Below are 15,758 nucleotides of genomic sequence, written 5' to 3' on the forward strand. Positions count from 1 at the left end.
GGATTGCTAGTGAATGTGGTTAGTTATTAGCAACTAAATGGTGATGTCAGCGGTCTTCGAAGCCGAGCCACCTCAATTGTTGATACTCCCCCACACCCGTACTGTACAAACAAATCACTAAATGGAGGATGTGATCACAACTTTTCCGTTTCGATCATTTATCTGGGCTGGGTTCAACTACAATGGAGCCCGACATGCCTTCTGAACCATCAGTGGCGGATAACGGCCAGCTCTGCGGGGTTATCAACAATGCCGAACATGAGGAGAACCCGCCGGAGGACACCCAAACGTTCTTCATTCCGCCGCTCCTCTCTCTCCCATCAGAGCTTCTATATGAAATTTTCTCCTACGTATCTGCCTTAGACCTGACTTCCTTGTCCGCGACATGCCAGTTCCTCCGAGAACACGCAAACAGCGAGCTACTCTGGGCCGCCCTGGTTGATTCTAACGTCCACACGCGTCTCCATGACCCCTCCCCCTTCGAATCCTTCCGGTCACTATACGTAGCTTATCATCCATTCTGGTTCCTCGTGCGAAATAAGATCTGGTTTTCCGACGTTAAGAACACGGGGAAATTGATCCTCGTCCGATACAACGCTCCTCGTGGCCGTATCGAAGGATATCGAATCGTCGCCAGGCATTCAATCGGATTCGTCCAGGCGTGGAGCAAGAATCCCTCGGTTATTGTCAGCTCGTTTGATCCGGTAGTTTCGCTATGGCTTGATGACCCGGTTATACTGCTTGAAAAGGAGCTGGCGTTGGGGTGGGGTTCCGATTCGCATGGTCGACGGTCAGAGGTCCGGATGCCGATGGACCTCGAGGCCCAAAGAGTATTTAGCTCCTTTATCTTCTGCGATAAGACGGAGACCAGGGAGGATGAGGACGAGTCGAGAATGGTCTGGCCGCCAAGTACTATTCCGGCCGACGAACGGGTTAATGTCGCGTATTCGGACATTGAAACCTTTGCTTTTAGAGATAAGCCGCTACGCTTGAAGGAGGTTTCTGAAGCTGGGTTCCGGTTGAGGAGATGGATACAGTTCGGTGGGAATATGTCTACGTTCGAAGTTGGGACTGTGATGGATGGCGTGTCCACGTTTGGGACTCTACGCCCTGACCTCTATACACCGACAAAGGACAAGCCATATCAGGGAATCTGGATTGGGGATTACTCTGGGCATGGATCTGAGTACCTATTGATACTTCAGCAAGATTATGACCCCGCGTCGACTGGCCACAGTGCTGCTGGCGCGACGGTGGAGAACGCTGCCTCAAGCAGCCAAGCAACTTCTTCTCAAAACGTCGAACCTGGGAATGTACCCTATCGGGGCTTGAAAGCCATCAAATTAACAGGCGATCCGAATGTTCCTCGCGGTGAGATAACCTTCAAAGCTGATGATATCGGTCCTAATGGAACTATTCGCATTGCCGACGAGGAAATGTTTCGGGGAGCTCGCGTCGTGAATAGTTGGGGACATATCGCGGCTACGAACTTCGCCAGAGGTAGAACTTATTTCTCAATTGTTGACTTCGTGCTTTTACTGCACATATATCCTAGGTTGCTATATAGCTAACTGGTCTTTTTTTGCGATTAGATACGTACATCCCTTCTCAGCTTATTCTCATTTCAAACGATTGCATCGCACATTATTGGACGGAACTTGGCCACATATCGTACTACCGGCGTATTGACATTGATCAGCTGCTGAACCAGTGAAACTTGGGGGTCTATTGCATTTATGACGGCGCAGAAGCTCTATGTAGTCTTTTCATGACATAAGAGAGCTTTGTCGAATGAGAGACCATGGAGTTTGGGGATTACGATTATATATAGAGGACACAAAAGGAGAAGCAACGCGGGGAAGGATTCTTAGGCTACCCAGCCCGTTCTTTAATATTGTACGGTTATTCGAACCATCAACGAGAGTGCAAGAAACAAAAACGCCAGCTTAGTGTGAGTTTAATCTCATGGGAGAAAAAAAAAACAAAAAAAAAAAAATTCCAAGGCGCCGAGCTGTCATGTATATACAGTGGTACAGGGACATGTAAAAGGACAGAGACGAGAAAGTAGAGGTGAGAATTCTTCCAGGGCGTAGAGGCGTCTAGCGGTGGTGACTCCCCATTAGATGCGAGAGTCATAGTCAAGAAGTAATAGCGGTGATACAGGCCCATTACCCCCCCCCCCCCCCCCCCCCCCCCCCAAAACAGGCTATAAACCGCGCCAACCCCTCGAAAGACCACCAGGATAGCTGATGCGCTCAAAAAAATGACACTTGGTAATCGTAAACCGTCAACGAGAATCAACAGCAAAAAGCTTCCGCTTTCGCCTAATTACCGCCGTCTCTCAAACCAGCCGGACGACCCTAGCACTGCGATGCTCTGATCCATCACCCACTCTCCGACGCCCAGGTAGTTATCGACCCATCGCTTGACTTCTTTGTTGTCGGAGATCTTGTCTGAGTTTAAGCTGGGGCTAAAAGAAGAGGCGAATCCACCAGCTCCGCCCACCCGCAGTGAACACCGCTGCCCGAGCTCAGCACCCGTGGAAAGGTGAGAGGGCTTGGAGTGAGCGGGTGGTGGAGGTAAGTAGTCGTGGTTAGCTGAGTTGTCGGCTCCGACTGGAGTAGAGAGGGAGATGATGAAAAGGCAAGAAGGAGGGGGGATTTACGTGAGGCCTGTGGAGCGTTTGATTCCAGCGAGGAATGCCGAAACTAGAGAGGTTCTGTTAGCAAAAACGTTTTTGCCGCCTGAATCTCAGCATGACTGATTTGCACGTTCCACTTGCGATTCTCGTGAGGAGGAAAGGGGAACTGGGGGAACAACGTACTCAGGACAGCATCGAAAGCATAATGAGTTAGGCGGCCGAGCTGGAAGCCATTCAAACGTAGCTGATTAGCAGGTGACCCAGCAAGCGCGGAGGTGAAAGGAAGAGGACATACCACCATCTTTGCGAGTACGGCGAATAAGAGAATGATGTCAATTTAAATGTCGACAGGGGAGATATGTGGTTTTGCGGGATCTTGCGGCGGAGAGGAAAACTCCTAGGGTGCTCAAGGCCGGGGATGTTGAGATTGGTGGGCAGCCAGAGTTGTCTGCTGTTGATGTTGATGGTGGTGAACGTCTCCGACGTAGTTTAACTCAAACGGCGGTTGCCGCCCGCCGTAACTATTGATGGGGAACCCGGAATGCGTTGGCTTTGTCATCTGTAACTAAGGGCGAGATATTCGTCTATCTAGTGTGGGTCACGCGAGTTGGATTACCTCATAGGAATGTTACTAAGTAACGAATCACGTGATGATTCCAGGCAGTCCTGTAGGCAAAAAGGCCAATCACGTAGCGGGAGAGTTCAATTTGTTAGGTAATCCAACTAGCACCTCGCTCACGTGACCCACATAGATTAGCCGAGATTCCCCTTTAGGTAGCTTAGTGAATGACAAGCATACAAGTCCTCCATCAGGTTATAGCCCTTTGCGCTGAAGAGCAAGCGTATAAGGTTGATTTACAGCTCAATTGGTTATTGAAGCTTACGATCAACACCCTGAACGGTTATCCTTGTGGATAACGAGGTTTTACGAGCACTAAAGAGAGCGTACGTCGAGATAGACACCTCCTATACGTGCAAACCCCTGTAGCTTTCTAGCACCGAGCTGGAGAGCGAGTTGAACCCTGTAGCTTTCTGGCACGCGACCAGAGAGTGAGCGAAACGCCTGCTAAACGCACCTAGCAAGCAAATCGAGCACCTGGCAACGCCAAAGCCATGGTGAACCGTACGGACGAACCGGAGCACCGAACTCCCGACCGGGAAGCTCCAACAAACCTCCCTACACCCCAAACCGAGCTTAGGCGGTCGAGTAGGCTCAGAGGCAGCCCGCCAAACGACGAGCAGGAGCCTAGGGAGGAGAGTGAACTCCAAATGTTGCGCAGAATGATGCTGAATCAACAGGAGATGATGCAAAGGCAACAGGAGTTGATGCAAAGGCAACAGGAGACAGTACAACAGCTGGCACAGCAAGTGAACCTCCTATCAGGCCAAGCAAGCACCGCAAACGCACCTGCAACGATGCAGGAGAACCTAGAGCACGAAGCTCAACAAGAAGAAGAAGAGGACTGAGAAATAGACTCTGATGAGGAACTAGAAGAATATGTTGGCAACCTTATAGACACAAATACGCGAATCGGCAGAGCAATCACCCAATTCACGAAGATCACGAAGACGGTGAAGAAGCCTATGACCCTGGCTGGAGCCAGCAACTACCTAGCATGGAGCAAAGCCATCCTAAAGGTAGCCCGCCAAGTAGGTGTTGAGAAGATTATCCTGGAAAGGCAAGAGACTTCACCACGGCCAGAGCGCTTGAAGATTTCACAATACTGGAATGTTCAGAATAATTGGCTACACGGCCTAATCGACAGCACAATATCTGCACAAGCCAGAGAACACTTCGAGGAATCGGATAGCCTTAGTGCCTACAAACTCTGGGAAGCTGTAAGAACAGCCTTCCAAGAGAGACCTGAGATACAGCGGGAAAGCCTACTTACGGAGTTAGTGAGAATGACACCACAGTCCGCTGGCTCAGAAAGGAATTATATAGAGAGATTCCTAGCAATCCGTGGGGAATTTGAGAGATTAGGGTTCAAACAACTGGACCACACCCTACATGATATCTTGAAGATGAACATTACGTCCCGATGGAGAGAGTTCATACAGAACCGATTTGATATGGCATGCCAGAGCAGAACGAACCTACCGGAGAAGGATTTGGAAGGCCTACTGAAGGATATCCTCCACCGAATCCCCAAGAAAGACCTGAAGAAAGGCGGATCTACAAAGCCAAATACAAATGCAACAAGCTCGGATCCCCAAAAATCTTATAAGAATACGAACTCCGAATCCAATCCAGAGAAGAGCTCACTGCAGAACTGGAACTGCTATATTTGTGGCAAACCTGGCCATTTGGCTAAATTTTGCAAATCTAACAAGAATTCGAAGCCTAACGAGCCTAAAGAAGACTCTAAAGGCAAAGGCAAGGAAACAGCTACGGTTGCAACGGACAAGATCCATTCGGTTCACGAAGCAGCCTTCTCTATGAAAGAAGCGCGCGAATCCACAGACAAATGGATCCTTGACTCTGGAGCCGGATCCCACGCGACCTCACGTACGGATCTAGTTCAAATGGACCCAAAGAGCCATGCAACACAACTGCTTATGGCGAACGGTTCGAAATCAGTCACCAGAGGATTTGGCACGGCCAGTATCCAAACTGACAATGGAGAATTGAGCATTGGGGGGGTTAGAATCGTGCCTGACCTCCAGGTTAACCTCATAAGCTTTGGGAAGCTTATACGAGACGGCTTTACAGTGGAACAGCTTTATGTCGACGGAGAACACATCTTCCTACTAGAATCGGCAGATAAAACACAGAGCTTTGAAGCCGTGCTTAACGAGGATGACATCCTAGTCCTACGAACGCCTAGGATACGCAATTTACTGGCATACGCGTTTCCAGTACCTACGAAACTCCTAGAGCCCTGCTATGTAACAGCAACTCTAGAGAATAAAGATAGAGATGACGCGCTTTTGGCACCGAATCACCTGGCAAAGACGCCAGAAATCAAGGAGGATACGATGGCCAATTGGCACAAATGCTGGGGGCATCTCAACGCCCATGATATAGCTATTCTAGCTAGAGATCCGAGAATGGCAATGCGAATAAAGGGAGTAAAGAAGCTAGGGTTCTGTGAAACCTGTGCTAAAGCTAAGCAAGCTCGCAACCCATTCGAACCTAGAACACGCTCTACAAAGCCTGGAGCTAAAATTTTTATTGATATTGCAGGTGGCGGCCGTACCCTATCCACAGACTCCGATCCTCCAAGCTACGGCGGAGCGAAGTATTTCCTACTTATAACGGACGATGCCACACAATACAGGTGGATCTACCTCCTGAAGGAGCGGGTAGAAGCTCCAGAAACCCTAAAGAACTGGATCAACATGATTGAAGTGTCTACCGAACGAAAAATCGGCACTATACTGTCCGATGGAGCTCCCGAATTGACGAGCCAACAACTGGCTGAATTCTACAGGAGCAAGGGTATACAACAGGAGATTACGTGCCCATATACACCTCAACAAGATGGAACGAGTGAACGAGGAATACGACTTCTTTGCGAGCGAACAAGAAGCGTACTTATAGACTCAGGACTACCCAATGAGTTATGGGGCGAAGCTCTCGCCACAGTCTCCATGATGGTGAATCTATCGCCTACCTCAGTGCCTCTATATGGATGCAAGAACATGAAGCCGTTGACACCCTTTGAAGCCTGGACGGGTCACCAACCCCATTGCAGATGGGTCCATAGGTGGGGATGTGATGCCTATGTGAAGATTTTGAATGAATCCTCGAAGCTCCAACCTAGGTCCAAGAAGGTCAAATTTGTAGGATATCGTGGCATGCACACCTACAGGCTTTGGGACCCAGAAACGAACAGTATAATGATCTCGTGAGATGTTATATTTGATGAGAAATTGGATCAAATCCCTACGAATTCACTAACCGAAGCTGAATACGTTGAACTCCCGGAGGAGTATGATTACATAGATCCATTGAACGGCTGGCAACACAAGTTACTAGCTTACCTTGCGAAGGAGAAGCCAGAAATCATGAAGAAGCTCGCGGACGGCGAATTAGAGGCTTTAGAGCCCACATACCTGGGCGAAGAGCAAGAAATCCTCTCGGATGCGACGGAAGAAGAAGAGGCGAATGGAGCTGAGCTTCCAGTGCTCAGCACGCGTACAGACATACCAAAATCCATCGCTGAAGCCAAACGCTCCGAAGAGTGGCTTTATTGGAAGGAGGCTCTAGATGTTGAAGTCTCCAAACTACAAGAGAAAGGCACCTGGATCCTAGTCGAGAAGGAACCTGAAATGCAGATCCTCTCTGGCAAATGGGTATTTGATAGGAAGCTCAACAACACAGGTGGCACAGTATGATTCAAAGCCCGTTGGGTCGTACGTGGATTCGAACAGCAAGAAGGCGTTCACTACAAGAAGACCTACGCAGCAGTTGTTAGTGGACCTACAACGAGAGCCTTCTTTGCTATCTCAACAGCCAAGAACTGGAAGGTCAGAGTCTTTGACTTCGTGACAGCCTTCCTAAATGGAACTCTTCCAGAGGACGAACGTGTATACGTTCAACTACCCACTGGATTCAAGCACGGGCGGGGTAACCTAGTAGGGCTCTTACGCCAGGGACTCTACGGGTTGAAGCAAGCTGCTAGGCTTTGGTATCAAGCAGCTACTGACTATCTGAAATCTCTAGGATTCCAGATCTCTCCATACGACGCGGGCCTACTTTACCACAAGAGGAAGCAAATCTACCTAACCCTACACGTCGACGACTGCCGTATAATGGGACCCAACGAAGCCGAAACAGAATGGCTCATCGAGAAGCTTCAGGAACGCTTCGAAATCAAGGAGGTTACGGAACAGGGCCGTTACCTAGGCATGCGGGTTCAAAAGCAGCCAAATGGAGACCTTTTTGTGAACCAGGAACAGTATATCGAGGATCTACTGACCGAATATGGAATGGAAGACTGCAAACCTTCCAAAACGCCAATGAAGAAAGGAATAAGCATCGAATTCGCGCCAGATCAGACCCTCAAAGATGGAGTTGACGAGCAGGCTACGCCTACGAATTACAGGAAAGGCCTGGGCTCTCTACAGTTCCTAGTTACGTGTACGAGGCCGGATATTGCATTCGCAGTCAATTATCTGGCGAGATTCAACAGCAGGCCCAATAGGGAGAGCTGGGCGGCGTTCAAGCAGATCCTACGCTACCTCAAGGGCACAAAATCGAAAGGAATAGTCTTCAAAAGGGATATGGATCCTGAAGGCTTGAAACCGGCAGCCAGTTCGGATTCTGACTGGGCTGGAGCCGACCCTGCGTACAAATCCACCAGCGGCTATATTATTACCATGAACGGAGCTCCAATATCGTGGAGATCACAGCGCCAGACGTCCGTCTCGAAATCTACGACCGAAGCGGAGTATTTGGCAGCTAGCGAAGCCGCTTGTGAACTGGTTTGGATCAACGACCTGTTGATAGATGCCGGGGTAATTAGTGAAGGCTCAGCAAGGCTAAGGAGCTCAAAATTAAGTGTTGACAACAAGGGAGCCGTTGACTTAGCCAAAGCTGAAGCTATAACGCGAAGAGCACGCCATATTGAGATTCGGCACCATATGCTAAGAGACTGGGTTCAAAAGGACGAAATCTCAATCGAGCATGTTGGAACCGACGCGAATAAAGCTGACGGGCTCACGAAGGCTCTTGCAATGGATCCCTACGCTCAATTCGTGAGCGCGATAGGGGTGACGAGTTGATACAGGAAAATATGGAGGTTTATCAGTGAAGCCAGCGAAAATACGGTATCGCGGCGAAACGGAGCTAAGCCTAAAGAAGGAATAAATCTGGATTCTGTAATTAATTTTTATCGCGGATTTGAGAGATTTGGAAGCTTTGGATCTTTGTGGCTCTCGCTCGCTGCTGGAGCTCGTTGCATGGGGGGGTGTTAGGTAATCCAACTAGCACCTCGCTCACGTGACCCACATAGATTAGCCGAGATTCCCCTTTAGGTAGCTTAGTGAATGACAAGCATACAAGTCCTCCATCACAATTATCCCATCGGGGCAAGGTCTGCCCGCCGCTGACTCACCGGGTGCTAACCCTAAACCAGCCTAGTGGGCCACGCTGAAGGCTTATCAAGCGCTAACCCGAAAGCGGCCGAGTCCGCCTTGGCGCAGGGCTGCACCGGTGGGGCAAGGCCCGCAAATCCAGGCGCCGACGGCAGAGGCTAGACCGGCTACGGTTAGACGCTCTGGCAAGTCCAGTGGCCGATAAGATAACAGTCAGTTCCCAGTCCAATCAGCAAGCTCGAATCTGGCAGCTTTGCAGGCTCGAAAATTGTCCCAAAAAAAATCGCGCTTTTCCTTGCTGCGCATTCAGCTGCTGCTGTAATTTTTGACTTGAGTCCATGCTGTGCGGCGTGTAATTTTTGGTATCCCTCGTCTTCGTTGCAGTATCTGCCTCGTGGGGTGGAGGGGCGAAGATGCGCCTTGGATGGGAAGAGACAGACCGGGTCATGAGAAAATCGGTTGGCGATGCATGACGTTGTCAACAGGTCCGACCCCAGCTTCGAGTGACGTAGAGCGGCCAATGGCGACCAGCCAGGCATTGCCGTGCCATTCCTCGTGCTCAACGATTTGCTCGCAAATTACCGTCTGGAACAGTAATTAAGAAGCAAGGGAGAAAGAAAAGACCAAAAAAAAAAAAAAAAAATAAAGGGTGGGAGCTTTTTGGGGGGGAGTTTCATGTTACAGGAGATTGCGTTGCAGCGACCGGAATCTGATAAAGCGTTGTCTCTTCCCAAGTCCCAAAAATACGCCAAGTTAACCAACGCATATCCCCTCCTTCTCCCAACAAAACAATACCATTGATCGATCATTTCACTACCGCCTGGCTAACCAACTAGACCTCACTTTTCTTCTTTGGCTCTGCCATCAACACAGTCTCCCAAACAACACTAGTGAGCTGTCAGATTCGAGGAGAGTCCCGTAAGAACACACTGTTACCTTCTGAATTTAATAAAAGCTTATTTAGCTGCTGCTTCTTCTCGGTCTCCTTTCACCATGTCGCGCAACGACCGCAACACTTCATCATACATGGCGAGTTCCTTGAGCCACCTGTCCAACAGGATGAAGCTGGAATGGACTTCCAAGCTCAGCACCGAGTACCAGCCAGCAAAAAACTATCGCAGGACCTCCATAATCTGCACCATCGGTGAGTTGAAGCTTCCTCTTTACACATGTAGCTCCTGGGCGGTTTTCGAGCTTTCTATGCCCAACTCACAGGTTCACTGGAGCTATGTGCTTGCAATCTACTCGGACTGCTCTACAGACAAATGCCGGCTGAAGTCTCCTCACTGATGTCCTGTTCTTCTCCCCCCTAGGTCCCAAGACAAACTCCGTTGAAACCATCAACATCCTGCGCAAAGGTTTGGCAGCGAATACCAATACAATATCAATACTTCAGTCCTAACTTCTATTTTTTCTTTTTAATCCCCCCTTCTAGCCGGGCTCAATGTTGTGCGCATGAACTTTTCTCATGGAACTCACGAGGTGTGCTCAGTCCTCCCAAGAATATGTTTGACTCATACGGCTTGGTATTTCCCGAAGCTAACCTATCGATTTCTCCTTACAGTACCACCAATCGGTCATTGACAACGCAAAAGAAGCTGAGAGAATCCAACCAGGCCGCCCCCTTGCTATTGCACTCGATACTGTAAGAAGCCTTGCCGCGACAATCACGATCTTTGTTTTTGCAGCAAGAACAGCAAATGACAGACCTTGTTTCTACAGAAAGGACCTGAAATCCGCACCGGACTTACTCCAGATAATAAAGATATTCCAATTTCTGCTGGGACAGAGTTGAACATCACCACACATGATGACTTCGCAGCCAAGAGCGACAACAAGAACTTGTTAGCCACCCTCGACGAGCGTCCTCGATTTAGTATTTTCTTCCCGGCTAACACCGTCGTAGATACGTGGACTACAAAAATATCACTAAGGTAATTGAAAAGGGCAAGCTTATCTTCGTCGACGATGGAGTTCTCTCGTTTGAAGTCCTGGGTATTGTGGACGATCAGACACTCCGCGTTAAGTGTCTCAACAATGGAACTATCTCTTCCAAGAAGGGAGTCAACCTTCCCGGCACTGATGTCGACCTCCCGGCTCTTTCAGAGAAGGATATCGATGATATTAAATTCGGTGTTAAAAATAGGGTCGACATGATCTTTGCTTCATTTATCCGTCGTGGCGATGATATCAAGCGTATTCGAGAGGTCTTGGGAGACGAGGGCCATGAAATCCAGATTATAGCAAAGATAGAGAACCAACAAGGTGTCAATAACTTTGACGAGATCTTGGATCAGGCTGACGGCGTTATGGTCGCGCGAGGAGATTTGGGTATTGAGATTCCGGCACCAAAGGTGTTCATTGCTCAAAAGATGATGATAGCCAAGTGCAACATCAAGGGAAAGCCCGTGATCTGCGCGACGCAGATGCTGGAGTCCATGACGTACAATCCTCGTCCAACACGCGCCGAAGTATCCGACGTCGCCAATGCAGTTCTTGATGGTGCTGACTGTGTGATGTTGTCTGGTGAAACCGCCAAGGGCAACTATCCCAAGGAAGCAGTTGCTATGATGCACGAAACATGCCTGCAAGCCGAAGTTGCTATCCCCTACTTCAGCGTCTTCGATGAGTTGCGGAACCTCTGCCCCAGGCCAGCAGATACAGTTGAGTCCATCGCTATGGCTGCCGTGTCCGCTAGCCTCGAGCTCAATGCGGGCGCCATCCTTGTTCTGACCACAAGGTGAGTTTCTCACTCCTTGACCTTACTTCCGAATTGAAGGCAGAACCGGAGCGAAATGTGCACTAACACCACTCCTTTTCTTTTTTATTTTTTTTTAAATATATAGCGGCCTCACTGCACGTCTCCTCTCAAAATATCGACCGGTCTGCCCAATTATCATGGTCACCCGTAATGAAGCTGCGGCTCGGGTGAGTTTCCCACCTCGAGAATCACCTATCCGGACACACAGTTGCTGATAATTCTAATAGTACTCCCACCTTTATCGTGGCGTGTACCCGTTCTTCTTCCCAGAGAAGAAGCCTGATTTTAACATCAGGATCTGGCAGGAGGATGTCGACCGCCGTCTCAAGTGGGGCATTGCCCAGGCCCTCACACTGGAAGTCATCTCTAAGGGCGACTCCGTGGTCTGCGTCCAGGGATGGCGTGGAGGCCAAGGACATACCAACACCATCCGTGTCGTTCCAGCTGAACCCAACCTGGGCCTCGCCGAGTAAGCGAGCAATTGCTCCATCCTCGCCTTCATGTTGCATCCCCTCGCATCTCAGAAAGGTGCTGTCACTTTTCCTGGTTATAGAGAGCGGGGTCATTTTGGGACGGGATTTTTTATGGTTCGAATGTTGTTTAACAAAAAGATCTTGGTTTCCCTTCGCCTTGGCGGCCTGGATTTATTTTTTCCACTGTTCGAGATCTCAAGAGTCAAGCTTTTGTCAGATTGCGAATGTTTGGCGTCGAAAGAAAAAAAGTTCTCGGTAGTAACGAGTGATGATACACCTCAATTTGAATCTATTCTTGGGCACTTTCCTTCTCCCTCTTAAATCCCATGTGTATGTTGGTATCGACCACGTTCTTTCCCCGCCCCGCGAGTGCCATCTCCGTTCCGCCCACTTCACGCGTACGACGCTCCGATTGGCCCGCTCCTCGGATTCCGCGTTGCTCGGCGGAAGGAAACCAGGAGCTGGAACCCCTTGTTTATCTCTAACTAGATCTGGTATGGCGTGCAACAGAGGTGGACCCATACCCTGACCAATCAGAACGACGGGATCGGGATGCGGGCGAAATCGCGTCGAAAGTCCAATCGCGGGCAGTTGATGGAAGTCGCGACGGAAGAGAGACGTTTGTTGCCTTGTTGGGCAGTTTGACGCGAAGAGCCTCATCGCGCGATAATTTTAACTCTTCGCGGGATCGCGATCATCCGTGCATTGAAATTGTGGTTTGGAAGCGTGTGTTTTTGCATGGCAGCCTAAAGGTTCGCTGGGCCGAGGACGCGTCTGGTAGCACAGGGAAACTCGAGATTTGACTTCGGACGTTTCCGAGGTTGGCTCCTTTTTTGTAAGAGTATTTATTTATTTATTTATTTTTTTTCTCGAGCGTCGCGTCAGACAGAGAGTCGCCAACCGTCGTTGCAACCGTTGCTCGAGCGGACTTGTTTCAAAACCGTTGGTGGTCTTCTGCAGGTCTGCAGGGTGTGTGTGTGTGTGTTTTTTGTGTGGACTCCAGAGGGCGGTCTGGGAAGGACTCCGAGTTTCAGATTCCAGACGCGTGTTGGGAAGTGTTATTGCTGGGCGAATTCACCCCCTTTGTGTTTGTTCGAAGGTATGTAGAAATCTGTGATTAGCACCAGATAATGGTTTTATGTTTACAAACGTGCCATCTTTCCCCGACGCACCTCGACTCCTTTATTCCCATTGAACTCCTGCAAAATATTTCCTCCTGCTCAGAATGATAGACTTACCCTCTCTTGGAAGTTCGCTAACACCTCCCGGCCAAGACTGGACAGCGTCCCGGCTTGGGTCCCTGAATACCTACCAGTTACTGCTCTCTAAACTTGAGCATAGGCTTAACTGCACAATGGAAAATACATCGGACGCGGGCCATGCACCCCAAACTCCAGGGTCTCGCACATCGAAAAGGACGAAGAGGTTGGAAGCTGTGCCGGGAACTGCAACCCTGTCTAGCGGACTAACACCACATATCTCGCGGACTCGACTTATCGCATCCAGTCCTACCATATCGACCGGTGAAGAGGCTACAAGACATGATGTCCCCAGGGGCAAACACCGCCGTCATACAACCCCTTATCCACAGGCAAGCAGCAGGAAGCGAAAGTTGGGCGAGCCATCATCATCCTCCCCAACACAGGACGTTCGGTCGTGGCAGTTCATACCGTTTAATGACATCATTGACCCTAGGACGAGACGGCGCATTGGCCGATCGGGGTTTAGTGAGGAGATGAATGCGATCGAGGAGAGGCGGAGACTCCAGAGAAAGCTCGAGAAGGAAAAGGATGACGAATTGAGAATGCTAAGGGATGAGTTGGATCGACTGAGAAACGAGAGAGTTGATATAAGTGATATGACTGGCGGCGGACTGCTGGCCGCAGAAGGCACCGTTGTCCCGCTGGCTGCCTTCGAAAGTGATGATGACATGGGTTTCAATGCGGGCGCCGATGCGTTTGAGTCCGTTGGAGATTGTGTTCCTGATATTCCTTGCGTTCCGGTTTTGATAGACGCTGGTACGCAAGTGTCGTTTCACAGCTGTCGTGGGGAGGTCCAGTCGTTGAAGGAGGATCTTGAGCGAAGGAAGGTGGAACGACGGAACCTTTTTCGGGAATGGCAGGGCGTGATGAAGCCCACTGACCAGAGTGGTGGACGAAACGACATAGAAACCACGCTTTCTACGCCACCTCCAGACCTAGCTGTGCAGGTCATTGCTAGTTTGCGCGAGGCCACCACCCGCGCTTCTGAGGCCGCCAAAACCGTCGAAACTGTTCAAAAGGAGCTTTCTGATCATGGGTTTGATGGCATCGATGCCATGGAGGTCATCACCAACATCGGCGCCCGATTCCGCCACGCTAGAATAGAACTTGAACGAGCGGTACCCGGTGAAACACCAAACGCCAACCTGTCAAACTGGAGTGCAACCATTGATGCCTTGGTGGAACGAATAACTCGGCTCGTCGCAGACCTCAAGAAAGCACAAGCACAGATTACCGGCTACCAAGAGCGCGAGACTGCGCTGCGTCGGCAGTTCGACACAGCTTTACTTCGCTTTGAGGAAGCTTCCAAAAAGAATGAAAGTCTAGAAAAGTATACCGAAACCATTGCCGAAGATATGCTGAACGCACGGGTGAAGCTTCAAAGCCTCGGGAAAGAGCTCCAGGACCATGCGACCGACAAGAATCGGCTTGCGGCGGCCTTGGAGGATTATAGGTCTGATGTTAAAATGCTGGAGCGGCTAAACGCAAAATTAGAAGATGAGATCGCTGCCTCGAAGAGACAAGTCGAGGATCTAGAAATAGAAAACACCAAACTGGACGAGAAAAATGAGCTGACGAAGGCAAGGATTGCGAGCCTAGAAAAGAACTTGTCACATGAGCAGGATCTCTGCGAGGCAATGCAGAGTACTCTCGAACAATGTGACGGAGAGATATTGAATCTCAGAGAACGGATACAACAGCTCGAGACTGAGCATGAGCTTGTCGAGTCTACGCTGAGAGAAGCGAATGCAAAAGAGTCCGAGAAGCATGAGAAGGAAGTTGGGTCTCTGAATGTCCGCCTGTCATCAATATCAACCGCTCTTGATAGCGCGAGGCTCGAGAACGAGAGGCTTGAGCAGCAGAAGAGACAGCTGGAGCGCCGGCTCGCCGATTTCCAAGACCTATTCTCCATGGAAAGTATCCAAGCAGCTCAAGAAAAAGCGCGCGAGACCCTCAAGGCCTTTGAGCAGTGGCAGAAAGGAATTGAGTCATTGGACGACACCTCACGCAAAGACGAGCTCACTAATGAACAAGCCCACAGCTTCTGTACGAATGGAAGCGAGCCAATCACTCCGGCGGCAGAATCCCGGTTCAAGAACGTGGAGGTAGGCCGGGGAAAGAAGAGAAAAAGAAATATGGGCGGTCAGTTTCACGCCGTAAGGGAAGAAGAGGAATGGTCAGACGGAGACCCGCTGTAGATTCTGGAGGTTACCAGCAGGTCATGCAATCAGGGCCATCCAAGAGTTTGACTAGCCGCCTACCATCAACTTTCCTTTTGTTATTTCCCTGCCTTTTAGATATATTTTCGGAGTATCTTGACTCCGAGCCTGTAGCATGTAACTCCTTGGTGTTTGGGGGAGAGGGGCTCGTTGGAAAGCGACTGCTAACTCGAAACAATACGCATCTATTTATTCACAGATATTCTGGTCTCTGGATTATATAAAACAGATCCATGTTGATGCTTAACACTCTTGTGACGCCATATCTCGGTGACAAAATTTCTCTCAGCTCTGGTAGCTGCAAGCCAGTCTCATTAACCCCAACCCAGACCAGCTCCTCTTCAAGGAAGCGAGATAATA

The 15,758-nt window shown here is 49.8% G+C and overlaps 5 protein-coding genes across 5 annotated transcripts; 4 read left to right on the forward strand and 1 right to left on the reverse strand.

The window, feature by feature from the left end:
• Positions 1–115: 115 nt before the first annotated feature.
• On the forward strand, positions 116–1,732 carry CIMG_12075 (F-box domain-containing protein). Its single transcript, XM_012358555.1, has 2 exons — positions 116–1,500; positions 1,593–1,732. The coding sequence occupies exons 1-2, from the start codon at positions 183–185 to the stop codon at positions 1,712–1,714; spliced, it is 1,440 nt and encodes a 479-aa protein (XP_012213978.1). The 5' UTR covers positions 116–182; the 3' UTR covers positions 1,715–1,732.
• A 508-nt stretch (positions 1,733–2,240) lies between these two features.
• CIMG_08034 (uncharacterized protein) lies at positions 2,241–3,079 on the reverse strand. Its single transcript, XM_001240870.2, has 4 exons — positions 2,937–3,079; positions 2,825–2,864; positions 2,666–2,708; positions 2,241–2,470 (listed from the first exon to the last, which is right to left on the reverse strand). Exons 1-4 carry the CDS (start codon positions 2,940–2,942, stop codon positions 2,329–2,331), a joined length of 231 nt encoding a protein of 76 aa, XP_001240871.2. The 5' UTR covers positions 2,943–3,079; the 3' UTR covers positions 2,241–2,328.
• Positions 3,080–9,562: 6,483 nt separating this feature from the next.
• Positions 9,563–12,219, forward strand: CIMG_08032 (pyruvate kinase). Its single transcript, XM_001240868.2, has 8 exons — positions 9,563–9,827; positions 9,997–10,041; positions 10,119–10,165; positions 10,248–10,328; positions 10,406–10,527; positions 10,590–11,423; positions 11,530–11,611; positions 11,672–12,219. The coding sequence occupies exons 1-8, from the start codon at positions 9,677–9,679 to the stop codon at positions 11,915–11,917; spliced, it is 1,608 nt and encodes a 535-aa protein (XP_001240869.1). The 5' UTR covers positions 9,563–9,676; the 3' UTR covers positions 11,918–12,219.
• Positions 12,220–12,243: 24 nt separating this feature from the next.
• On the forward strand, positions 12,244–12,720 carry CIMG_13276 (uncharacterized protein; the record flags this gene model as incomplete). Its single annotated transcript, XM_004445054.1, has 2 exons — positions 12,244–12,247; positions 12,407–12,720. The coding sequence occupies 2 exons, from the start codon at positions 12,244–12,246 to the stop codon at positions 12,718–12,720; spliced, it is 318 nt and encodes a 105-aa protein (XP_004445111.1).
• A 300-nt stretch (positions 12,721–13,020) lies between these two features.
• CIMG_08031 (uncharacterized protein) lies at positions 13,021–15,594 on the forward strand. The gene has a single exon (XM_001240867.2). The coding sequence runs from the start codon at positions 13,272–13,274 to the stop codon at positions 15,375–15,377; it is 2,106 nt and encodes a 701-aa protein (XP_001240868.1). The 5' UTR covers positions 13,021–13,271; the 3' UTR covers positions 15,378–15,594.
• The last annotated feature ends 164 nt before the right edge of the window (positions 15,595–15,758 follow it).

This window comes from Coccidioides immitis (assembly GCF_000149335.2).
Source record: "Coccidioides immitis RS genomic scaffold supercont3.3, whole genome shotgun sequence".
NCBI classification, from domain to species: domain Eukaryota; kingdom Fungi; phylum Ascomycota; class Eurotiomycetes; order Onygenales; family Onygenaceae; genus Coccidioides; species Coccidioides immitis.

Bases quoted from the DNA above. Each gene is read 5' to 3' on its own strand.
- CIMG_12075 (XM_012358555.1), top strand. From the start codon at position 183: ATGGAGCCCGACATGCCTTCTGAACCATCAGTGGCGGATAACGGCCAG. The intron at 1,501-1,592 runs GTAGAACTTATT...TTTTGCGATTAG, and splicing joins GGCTACGAACTTCGCCAGAG to ATACGTACATCCCTTCTCAG.
- CIMG_08034 (XM_001240870.2), bottom strand. The intron at 2,709-2,824 runs GTACGTTGTTCC...GAACCTCTCTAG, and splicing joins TGCTTTCGATGCTGTCCTGA to TTTCGGCATTCCTCGCTGGA. The intron at 2,471-2,665 runs GTAAATCCCCCC...CTCTTCTTTTAG, and splicing joins AAACGCTCCACAGGCCTCAC to CCCCAGCTTAAACTCAGACA.
- CIMG_08032 (XM_001240868.2), top strand. From the start codon at position 9,677: ATGTCGCGCAACGACCGCAACACTTCATCATACATGGCGAGTTCCTTG. The intron at 9,828-9,996 runs GTGAGTTGAAGC...TCTCCCCCCTAG, and splicing joins CTCCATAATCTGCACCATCG to GTCCCAAGACAAACTCCGTT. The intron at 11,612-11,671 runs GTGAGTTTCCCA...TAATTCTAATAG, and splicing joins GTAATGAAGCTGCGGCTCGG to TACTCCCACCTTTATCGTGG.
- CIMG_08031 (XM_001240867.2), top strand. From the start codon at position 13,272: ATGGAAAATACATCGGACGCGGGCCATGCACCCCAAACTCCAGGGTCT.